This window comes from Podarcis bocagei (genome assembly GCF_964188305.1).
Source record: "Podarcis bocagei genome assembly, chromosome: 17".
Classification (NCBI taxonomy): domain Eukaryota; kingdom Metazoa; phylum Chordata; class Lepidosauria; order Squamata; family Lacertidae; genus Podarcis; species Podarcis bocagei.
This window is the reverse complement of record NC_138143.1, coordinates 36,229,722-36,241,629: the sequence shown is the minus strand read 5'-3', so window position 1 is coordinate 36,241,629 and position 11,908 is coordinate 36,229,722. Positions and strand designations below refer to the sequence as shown.

The 11,908-nt window shown below is 41.2% G+C and overlaps 1 protein-coding gene across 1 annotated transcript; it reads right to left on the bottom strand.

The window, feature by feature from the left end:
* Positions 1–366: 366 nt before the first annotated feature.
* On the bottom strand, positions 367–10,746 carry DNAJA1 (DnaJ heat shock protein family (Hsp40) member A1). Its single transcript, XM_081176757.1, has 9 exons — positions 10,548–10,746; positions 9,073–9,218; positions 8,200–8,377; positions 7,308–7,412; positions 6,951–7,178; positions 4,996–5,110; positions 3,413–3,528; positions 2,234–2,334; positions 367–1,995 (listed from the first exon to the last, which is right to left on the bottom strand). Exons 2-9 carry the CDS (start codon positions 9,202–9,204, stop codon positions 1,777–1,779), a joined length of 1,194 nt encoding a protein of 397 aa, XP_081032883.1. The 5' UTR covers positions 9,205–9,218; positions 10,548–10,746; the 3' UTR covers positions 367–1,776.
* Between the last annotated feature and the right edge of the window lie 1,162 nt (positions 10,747–11,908).

Below are 11,908 nucleotides of genomic sequence, written 5' to 3'. Positions count from 1 at the left end.
AATAGTTGGTTGAGGTGGGAGGCAGGCTAGTCATTCCAAGACCAGTGCTACAATAGGCTTTACAAGTTACCATGCTGTCATTAGAAGAGCTGTCCCAATTACATTAATGCTTTAAAAATTACTTTGTCACTTCATTTGAAATAGCCTAAATTGTTTAAAAAACTAATGCATTTCATAATGGCCCTTATAATGCTAAAGTAGATGAATTGTAACGTTAAACAACATAATTGAGCATTCCCTACACATGGCCAGTGCCAAGAAATGGCTGTTTTAATAGGTACAAATTGCCACAAAGGCACAATTTTTCACTGCGTTAATATGTTTTGATTGGCGATTTAGGTAATAAAAAAGGAAGAGATGAAACTGTTAGAAGTAAGGACAGTATTTATTCCCCCTATAGGTTGAAACTCATGTTTAAAGTACAATTATGCAAGCATTTTTTAGAAGTCACATACTCAGTTAAACTAACTCATCCTTATCACAGGGACCATGATAATTTGCTATACAGCTTAATCAAACCCCAGACTAGAGACTAGAAAGAAGTCATAGATCAAAACCTCAAATATAAGGTCATGGATGTGAAAAACTATTGTTAGCTCACTTGCTCTGTATGTACAGCATGATGCACTATGTGCCGGGCTCATTCTTATAATAGGGATGTTTGCAATGGAATTCTTAAAAAAAAAAAAATCAAGTGTCAGCCTAGGTACAGCTGAGTCTCAAGAGGCACTTGAATCTATTAAGCCCCTGGCTTAGTTATCAAGGCCCAGCTATGAACTGGAATATCAAGCCATTTTAGTAAGCTATATCCCATTTAGTTATAAAACCAGTTAACATGTTGAAATGGCTAATTGTAGAGGTAGCCCTTATAAGAAACTTCACACAAAACTATCGGAATTCTTTTGACACTAGTTCAGTGTCAGAGTTAGGGATTTTCTAGAAGTACTCATGCAGTCTAAGAACTTGAATATTGTTAATAGGATCACTTAAAGATAAATATTAATAAGTTCAAATGGTCCACCTTTCCTATTTAAAGTTGTAGATACTATACATTTTTCTGCCTTTAGTCCAAGAATAATCATGCTGCTTTCAGTTGCATGGCTGCCATTGTTCAAGGTGCCAAGTATTTCCTGTTCACAGCAAGCCTGAACATTCTGATCTTCATCATACATAAGAACTAGGCAGGCTGAATTTTCAACACCTTTCACCCATTAGCTGTGTTAAGATCCTGTATAACATTAACAGAGCATGTTTGCACAGCAGTCTAGCTAAAGCTGGGGGTGGAGGGGGGGCTTTTATTTTCCAGCACAGGACAGTGTCTTGTGAAGTCTCAACCAGCCACAATACATCCAAAACACACCAACTTATTCTAGGAGCAGATGAATACAAAACTTTAATTTCACATTTTAAACATGAATCATAAATACATGTGCATTACTTTAAAGGGAATATAATTTATAATACTAAACAGAAATCACTGAATACTAAGCCAGTGCATTTGTACACAAGACACTTACAATGCACAAAATAAAAAAGCCAGAGCAAAGTGGCTTCTAGTTTCCTTAAGAGGTCATACGGAAATATGAACATCATTCCAACTTGATTGAAGTGTAGCATTTTACTGATTTAAATTTGTTAACTTGATTTAAAAACAACTATGTTTAAAATATTACAGGGATGATGGCAAGTTTGAGAGAAAGTTTAGCAACTTTAGTCCTTCACTCATCCACAACTGACATACAGGGTAAGCAGCACAAGGGGAATCATGAGGCCATTTTAAGATGTCTGGCACTGGACACCACCTCTGGGATGATGCTCATCATCTTCATAGGCTTCCCCATTGTAATGTTGTCTTCTTTCCTGAGATGGGTCAAAGTCCACCAACTCTACCTGATCCGCATCTTCAGTTTCTTCCACTTCTTGCCTTGGAGGTAGTAGCTTTTCTAATAGACACAGCTTATCTGAGGAAAGGAAGCCGCTTTCTGGAAAGATCACCTGAAATTAGGGCACACTATTAGTGCACTGCATGCATATTACAGCTCTAGATAGGTGTGTGTATACAATATGGTTTGGCAGGCAGATATCTGCAAGCAGAAGGCACATTTGTGTAGCTATGTAAATTAATGTCAACTTTTTCTTTAAACCTCACACGGCAGTATTTTCTAGCATGAGCAGAAGAAACTTTACCAAAGAAATTTTATTTAATCAGTGGCTTTTGACAACTAAATCTTACCTTGAACTCAATGATCAGACGGCCTTTTTCATATGGCCTGCGATAGATGGGCATTCCTTCATTCAGTACACACTTAATATCTCCATGTTTAACAATATGACCTAGGAATCAAAAGGATAAAGGGTTATCCTCATTAATAGACCTATTTTTATTAGCATTCTACTACTCTCTGTGCAGAGTAGTAAGACTACTCCCTGTGAGAAACGCTTAAAATTTAACAGATCTGACAAGGCAAGAGAGAATGAAGGTGCACAAACAACCATGCAGAAGTAGTTATTTCATGAAGAAAAGTGTAGTGAAACTTCACTTTGCACAGATATCAGCAAGTATTGGAAGTGGAAACTGGGGAACAGAAGAGATCTTGCTTACAAATCAAACCAGGGTTAATGTTCAGTATTTTATTAAGAGTACCACCAACATCTTTTTTTTTAATCAAATATTTATTAACTTTTCCAAATTTATACAAAAAAGACAAAAAACAAAAATAAAAACACAAAATTCAAAATACAAAAATTAAAAAACCACATATAATTTCATTCACCCATTTTCTTAGACTTATTTCTCGGACCTCCTCATACCTCCCCTTTTTGTATTCCAATTTCAATTATTCATTCAGCAAATCCTCATCCTCAATTTTCACTTAATTTTACACCTTACTTTCTTCTTTTCCCCCCAATTATCTTAATCATTACAGCTAGTAACCACTTAACTTCAGTCCAGCATCAATCTAACATTCACCAGAAGAGTACCACCAACATCTATTTGCAAACTTTATTTCCCTTTCATCATGTCAAAGAACAGCTGCAAGTGATAGTGACAATTCTCCAAGGCGATAGGAGTCGATCACTGAAATGCTGTTTCTACACAGAATACCAGCTTTTCTAAGACATTAAGAGCCCTGCAGAATCAGGCCAAAGAGCCACCAGAATCCTGATCTCACAGTGGCCAACCAGGTGGCAGGTGAAAAAGCTCCTCCCTTGTGGATCTCGGCAGCTGGTATTTCACTACTATGTTGACATAGATACAGTATTTGTTGTGTCACAAGTCTGCATTCCATAGATTTGAGCACATTTCATTTTCATGTGATGATTATTATCTCAAAATATTACTTGGAAGTTTTACCACCCACAGTAAGCAATAGGAAAATATACCAAAATCCTGTTCTCAAATAATACTTACCAGGATGAGAAGTAATGATTATAGTTCGATTATCCAGCATTGTAATTGGCTTCTGAAAACCACACAGTGCCTCAACTAGTTGGATATCCATGCTCATGACCAAGTCTTCACCTCGTCTGTAGAGAAAAAGAAATATCTGCCACAGGATGCCTTCCAAGTGGTGTTGGGACTACAATTCCTATCAGCCCCCAGGTAGCATAGTCAACAGTGAGGTGTGAGGGGAGCTATAGTTCCCAGCTGGAGGGCACAACACTGGCTGCTCCTGAGTTAAGCTGCTCCTGAACTAAAAGGTGGAAGTTCAAATCCATAGCACAGTTCTGAGAACATCACTCATACAGTCTTTACACATTTTGTTGTAGAAGCAACTCTTACTCCTGCAGGACTAGAAGTACCCCATAGTTTATTCTGATCCTAGGGCCTTTGAAGACGCACAGTTTTAAGGGGGGCGGGGCGGGAAATGCTATTGCAGCTGTCTGTTCTATTTCTTTTTTATTTTTTAAATGTTTTTTATTAAAGATTTCTTAAGTATACAAAAACAGTGTGATGCCTCATTCTTCAAGTTATGATTTCTACAATTCAGCTGATTTGTTATGAGACATTAATGATACATACAATGTTAGGTTAGGAAGAAAAAGGGGAAAGAGGGGGAGTAGTGGGTGGGGTGGTTATGTTTCTATGTCTGTTCTATTTCTAAGTGGTTAGCTTTGCTATAATTGATACTATGGATGTGAACGTAACGTATTAAACTGAAAAGCAACTACAGTCACCCCTGATTTTCAGAGCTTCACATCTCCCAAGCCTGCTTTAAATCAAGTCAGTATCGCCCAGTACAGATGACTATTTTACCAACTAGCAAGGTTTTCTACCAGTTTTCTTATTCGCACCTGTGGTGACAAAAGCATGGCAAAACTGCACCCACCCACCACCATGGATACTAATGCAAACTGAAGGCTGGGGGTTTATCAAGCAATGATGCTTCCCTACACTAACCACTTGCTATCTCTGTCTTCTATATTAGAAGTGAGTGGGGAAGGTACTCCCAAGCTACAGAATCTTGTGGCTAGATTTGTATCAAGGAACAGCTTGTCTTCAGATTTTTTTTCATCAGGCACAGCACAGGTAAATCCACAGCTACAAAGGAACAACTGGGAATCAGCTTATGTTCCCAGCAGTTCCTTTGCAGATGTGTCTTGCGTTTGGCACCAAATTTAAACACGAGCCATGGCAGCAAAAGAACAATCAGGAGCACAGTAAGCTACACCCATCACCGTGGTTCATGAAGGCCTGGTTACTTTTATATCTGGTACTCCAGCCAAAAGTGATTCCCCACCGCCTGAATTACATCTGTTACTCCTGAAGACCTATAGTAGCTGCCCCATCTCTAAGAGTAATGATTTGATTTTTAACTTTGCTCCTTTATGGCTATCCTTTATTCTCACTGAATTATTAAAACCTTATTCTCCAACTATAGCTTCCTCTGATCCAATAAACAAACCCTGAGACTGGCAACATACACATATAAAAACCAGCCCTTACATATTAACATAGTTAAAATTGCTATAGCAGTACGATCACAAATTTACCTTGTAAACAGAGTATGGTCTTTTTGATCCAGGACAATGATAATATCTCCTGGCTCCAATCCTGGTTCTTGGTCGCCTTCACCATGAAAAGTTATCTTCTGACCATCTTTCATTCCTATTGCAAAAGCACCATGTAAGATGGAGAAACAGCACAAAAATATCATAGCATTATAGACATTAACAGGTATTACTATTCCTCACTGCTTCAAAAGAATTCTATGTGTTACTAAATTCTGCCGAATTTGGTTAGGCTTTCTGCATTATGGACTATAACCTGCAGCTCTGCCTGGTTTTTATACCTTTTAAATTTATTATTTATTATTTACACACTCAAAGTATTCATTGGAGGTTGGAATTACAATATGACTAATGCTGTACAGCTTTAGTACAAAAGCTTTGGGAAACATATTAAAACATTTTTATTAGGGTAAAATAAAAAATGTTTTAATGTGTTTCCCAAAGCTTTTGTACTAAAGCTGTACAGCATTAGTCATACTGCAATTCCAACCTCCAATGAAAAGCAAGATTTAAACAGCCACCTAAGCCAAATTTTTGAACACTAACTATGGCAGCCACACAACTCTTAGGAACCACTATGTACCCACAATTAATGTGAGAACTAGGTGAACATCTTCCATCTCATTATCTTTTTTAAAATTTACTTTTCAACCAATGCATAACTTCATCTAGCACTGCACAATTGGCACTCTCCTTGGGCAATGGGACTTCTTCTCTTATCCCTGTGTCTCCCCAAAATCAGCTCCAGAAAGGAGAGGAAGGGGAAGTCCAGTTCCAAAAGTGAAAGTATGTTGTATGAGTGGTAAGGCAGGATGGATACAACCCAAATAAATTAATGGAAGTCATCACTCCATCGTCCATCATGTAACGCTCCACTATAGTGTGGTTTCCACCTAATCTTCAAAATTACAGTGATGTAAGTATTGCATAGATTTTAATTCTCCCAGATTTTCCAGAGCTTCCTCCTCATTCAGCTCTGCATTTTAGCAGTCTAACACTATTGCACCATTTCCCTTTCCTATGGCTATGGGGGAGTTTAGGAGAGACATGTACCTCATGGTGCACATCTACCAACCCTATTTTTAAACCCTTCCCCCCCCCCCGTTTCTTTTCTTCCATCACTAGTAAAAGTCCAAAAGTTAACCTAGAATGAAACACCTCCTCCAAGCCTAATAATTCTCCCTCAAAACTCCTATAAAGCGTTCTCCAACACTCCTACAGAATACTACGTTAATGGCTTAGGCACACCATTCTCCTCATCCCCAGTTGCCTGGTATTTGTGGCAGTGAGAATATTTCAACCTCTCATGGCCAGTGCTCAGCCAGCTTCTGGTGAGTGAAACAAACCCAAAGCTTCCTCCTAATACCTGAGCAAGCAGTAAGCCAAAACAAACATTCACATCACCTCTCTGGCTTCAAGTTGAAGAGGGAAGGGGAAGATGCACTGGCTTGTCTCTGTGGCAACTTGGTGGCTCTGTCACCTCTTGATGACTTGGGAGCTGAACAGAGACAGCAGAGTCACATCCTTTTGTCTTTGGCTTTGTGTTCCAAGCTTTGGGGCAGGTCCCAAATTTCTGGTTGCCCAGAAAATTTGCTTTTTTTGTATTCTCCAGGTATCCAAGCATGCAGAAACTTATCTGTAGGTTGGCTTATTTCACTGCCTTACTTGCAGGTCTGGGGCTTCCAACAGGGCTGCTAAAAGGAACAACTGCATTGTTTTCCACAGAACTATGTTTCTTGACTGTGGAGATTCTCATGCAATTCTTCAACTTATCCAGATCATATCAGGTGTTTGGCTAAATTACCTGCAGGCTACTTCCATTACCAAGTAGGCTGCAATAGCAGCAGCAATTCCTCTAACTTTTGTGAGTGTTCTCCATACTTGCTCCCTCAAAAATAATTGGGTTTAAAACTAGAGACCCAAAATGAGACACATACCTTTATCAATATGAACTTCCAGGATCTTCTTCTCTCTAACAATCTTCCTTCCAGTGCAGCTTTTACACCTGTCCTTGGGACTAATGCGCTCCCCGTGGCCCTGACATTCCATACAGACAGACTGGATCTGCTGAACCATTCCAGGTCCTATCTGATGAATTCTAATTTGCATGCCTGTTCCTCGGCAATTAAGGCAGCATTCCACAGCACCTTTCTTGCCGCCTCGGCCTAGAAAACAGCATCAAAGAAAATAAGCACAAGATCACTACATGCTTATTTCCCCCCTTTACAACTGCACTGTCTCCAATATGACTTTTCACCTCCCCCATCCCAAAGAACAAAAGTTTATCAGTGTACCTTCACATTTATCACAAATGACATTCTTCTGTAGAGCCAGTTTTCGCGTTGCTCCATTGTACAAGTCTTCTAGAGTAACTGACAACTGATGGACAACATTTTTACCTGTAAGGAAAGACATATTGTTGAGAACCAATATGATTGGCATCTGATTGTATTTCAGTTCAGGTTATGTTTTCCAAGATCCATCAAATTCTTGCTTACCAATACATTTCAACTTTTAAAATTTATTTTTTCCAACCTGGGAAGCCATTCTACGATAAGTTTCAACTGTGATCAGGGCTAGTTGACATTAAGCAAGATCCCTGATCCCACTATAAGGGAGGGAGTTCTGTGCTGCCTGATCTAACCAGGGAAAGGAGGATTTCTTGAGAAATGGATAGAACAATCCAAATGGGCTGGGGAGAAGTAACATGGCAGATCTAGCGCATTAGGCACATTTACGAAATAGTAATATATTGAAATTAGTGGAACATTGCCAAGTAAACATGAATAGCTTACATAAAAGTCAGAAAACTCTTTTGGGATGCTATGTAAGTCAGGTGATTATTGTTTTTTTAAAAAAAAACACCCCCCTTTGTAGCTCAACTTTTATCATTTATATACCTGAAGTTCCACATTAGTAACTTTCAAATATCAGAAACTAGAATTTGAAGCACCTTATAAGTACTACAAATGGACATTTTAATAAAATTTAAGTCCTTAAGATTGGAATTTATTTTAACTGCAGTCACCAAAGCAACTCATGATATTAATAAGGTGCAGCTAAATGAGTGGGCCACCTTCACTTTCAAACGGAAATCTGATCTGCTCTCTTTGCCCATGCAATCTGCTTTTATTGGGTGAACTACAATCACTTCCATGAACTAGTTCAAAAAAAGTTGGACATTACCTCTCCTTTCTCTTTGCATTCTTCCACCACCTCCAAAGAACATATCAAATATATCCATGGGTGACCCAAAGCTGCTTCCAGTACCACCCTCTTTTATAGCTTGTTCACCACCTTTATCATACAAATCTCTTTTCTTAGGATCAGAAAGTACTTCATAGGCTTGGGAAATCTGTTTGAACTACAAGATTAAAAAGAAAAGAAAAGTTTAACCTCTTTACAGAATATTCACAGATTACCTGTACTATTGTAACATTTCTTTAGTACCACTATCTGAACGTAATGCTCTATAGAAATCCAGCTGGCTGTTCAAGACTAAAGTCAGGCCTTTTAAATCATATTTGGAGTCAATGTGAAGTTTCTAAAGGTTAAGATGGTCAGCCTTTCCATTTGTGAACCTTCAGAATTTGCAAGGACTGCAGTCATCCTTTTGCATTTAAGCTTTTCAAAGCTTCTTAAAGACAAAAGACAAAGGTGTCTAGTCTTAAAAAGCCTTGAACTGATCAATGTTCTGATATCCATTTTGCACTATAGAGGGGCTGTATTGCCCAAGAGGCAAAGTAAGTTATAAAATATAAGATGGTGCACAAGTACCAATAGTTTTCTCATTTAGCAATATTAGCTCTCTCTGCATGTCACATGCTCAAACTAATAGTATGAAGCAATAGACCTAGATAAGATAAACATGTATCAGTATCAGACTGTTATGCCCATTCTGGGAAGAGGATATGTTATTACTGCCTGGGTACCAGAATCCAACCCACTCTAAATTCACAGCCATTAGGTACAATACAGACACGTAGCCAGCAGATAAAGCATATTTCACAAAACTAATTGGCATAATGCCTGTGGTAGGGAAGGGGCTTGCACACTTGCCTTCTCGCCCTCATTAGGATTCTTATCAGGATGATATTTCAGTGCCAATTTCCTATAAGCTTTCTTCAGCTCCTCTTGGGAGGCATTGGGCTTTACCCCAAGCACATCATAATATGTGGTCTCCTTCACCATGGTTCAGCTGATACCTGCAACATGGAGGGAAGGATAACACTGACAAATAAGAACATGAAAAATACATCAAACAAACACAGTAAGCTAGAGATATTTCCAGTCTCTCTCATAATTTCAGCATTCCTGTCTCCCAAATGCTTATGAAAGCAAACTTTTAGGACTATCAGGCCAATAGCTTTTACCTTAAAAGGGAATTCCCTCACCCCAAGTTAACCAAACTTCCCTACAAAATAGCAATATGGTACCCCTTGTATACGTCACACTTCCACGTGACAATATGGGCTTCTCTTTTTTTAAAAAAAAGATATTTTATTAGAGTTTTCCAAATTATAACAAGAAAAATGAAAAAGAAAAAAGAAAATACAAAAAATAAAAACAGACAAAATGGGCTTCTCAACCCCTCCCCCACCAAACCCCTCAAAAGCACCTTTTTTGGGGAGGGGGAAAGTGGAAGTTCCATCTCACAACCTTGGCCTCCCCGGCCCCCCACAACCGCCTCACAAATTCACACCCAACCTGAGACCACTACAGAGAAATGCCCATCTTTATATAGTGGTACCTCTGGTTACGTACTTAATTCGTTCCAGAGGTCCGTTCTTAACCTGAAACTGTTCTTAACCTGAAGCACCACTTTAGCTAATGGGGCCTCCCGCTGCTGCAGCGCTGCTGGAGCACAATTTCCGTTCTCATCCTGAAGCAAAGTTCTTAACCCGAGGTACTATTTCTGGGTTAGCGGAGTCTGTAACCTGAAGCGTCTGTAACCCGAGGTACCACTGTATTTATTAATTTTTTTCACTTCCCTCCGTCTGACGATCACAGGGCAGCTCACGACATCTGGCGAGAGACTCTTCCTGCTTCCCCCCTTCCCCCAACCCTTTCCCCTACAGAAGTGGGGCGAGCACCAACTCCACGCTTAGGAAGACGAGAAGTCACCCCACAGCTGATCGCACCCCCACACCTCTTTTGTGCTTCACGGGGCTTCTCCTCCTGATAAGTCCTACCTGGAAAACGGTCACGACCGGCTTCTAGGCAACCCCTCCCCCCCCACACCAACGGCCCAACCAGCCCCCCCCTCCTCCCCACACCGTCTCACATTCCCTCCTAAGGGAAAGTTCAGTCACATTTCCCCCCCTCCTCTCCCCCCCCATGCCGGCGTCAGCTGACCAGGCGCGCGCCAGATCCCCTCCCCCTCCCCCCTTTCCTCACACAAGCGGGGAGGGGAGGGGGGTTGGGAGCAGCCGCGCAACTGCCCGCCCGTTCTGTGTGGAAAAGCGGGCGCCGGTGGGGTAATTTGGGGGGGGGGTGGAAGAGGCTGAGGCGGCCCCTTTCCGGCCCTCACTCACCATACGCTCGCGCCCCCGGCCGAGAAATTTAAAAAAAAAAAAATACCACACGAGGTCTAGCGCTTGAGGGAGCCGAGCAAGGAGCCTGCCGCTTCCTCCTCTCACACAGAAGGCAAAAGGCAAGCCGCGACTTTTCTAGAAAGTTCCGAGCCGGTCTCAGCCTAGTCAGTATCCGGGGAGGTTTTCCCCCCCCTCCTTTCTCAAGAAAGCCCCGCCCATTCCCGGAAGCACCGCCTCCGCCTCCTATCACCAGCGCTTCTCATTCGCTGGCTTTTCTGCCAAACGGCGACGCGGAAAGCCAGCTCCTCCCCCCTTGCGGGCTATTACGTCACCGGAGGGAACTACAAATCCCGTCATGCGCCGGAGGCGGCCCTTTATCAGGTCGTGGCCGGCGGTATCAAGGAAGACTACAAGTTCCAAAATGCAACGGGGCTCTCGCTGACAAAGAAACTCGGCGCTGGCAATGGCCGCTGTTCCGTTAACTTGCAAGCGCTTGTCCCGTATGTCCAGGATGTCTCATAGAATTGTAGAGTTGGAAGGGTCCCCCAAGGGTCATCTAGTCCAACCCCCTACAATACAGGGTGTTTTTTCCCCCTAATCCAATTTTAAACCATCCTGGACCCTGCTTGGCTTTGCAAAATGTGCTGGCAGTTTTATTGCTGCACCACTTGATAGGCTTCTACTATAGGATCTTGTTCCTTCCTAGTGTGTCGTGCCCGGAGAACATGCGGGTTTTATTTATTTGTTTAATAAAATTTATACACTACAGTGGTACCTCGGGTTACAGACGCTTCAGGTTACAGACTCCGCTAACCCAGAAATAGTACCTCGGGATAAGAACTTTGCTTCAAGATGAGAACAGAAATCGTGCGGCAGTGGCGGCAGCAGGAGGCCCCATTAGCTAAAGTGGTGCTTCAGGGTAAGAACAGTTTCAGGTTAAGAAAAGAACAGACCTCCAGAACGAATTAAGTACTTAACCCGAGGTACCACTTTACTTGGCTGTAGGGTGTGTAAAAAGTAACTCACAAATGTAAATGGTAATACTGTACAGTAATTCTATGAGAGCAAACTACAGTTCCTAGGAGCTAACACAAACATATCAGACGCAACATATACATTGTGGGCCAGCAGAAGGTGGAGTTTTAAACGCCACTTTTACAGGAAGCTCACGGTACATCCGAAATAGTTATGTAGGAGGAAATCTCAGGAGTAACTTGTCAGGCAAGCTACACCTGCTCACACATTGTGTCTCCCACACAATGATGAAATGTCCCACTTTTACATCTTGCCACCCAACTTCCTAATAAATAGTTTTTCCAGTGAAGGACTCTGTGACATAGCAAAAGGAAGTTTCAGCTGAT

Excerpts from the sequence above, each read along its gene's own strand:
- DNAJA1 (XM_081176757.1), bottom strand. The coding sequence starts at position 9,204 with ATGGTGAAGGAGACCACATATTATGATGTGCTTGGGGTAAAGCCCAAT. Across the intron at positions 5,111-6,950 it reads GGAAGTTCATATTGATAAAG|GAATGAAAGATGGTCAGAAG; the intron begins GTATGTGTCTCA and ends CTTTTGCAATAG. Across the intron at positions 3,529-4,995 it reads GACCATACTCTGTTTACAAG|ACGAGGTGAAGACTTGGTCA; the intron begins GTAAATTTGTGA and ends TTTTCTCTACAG.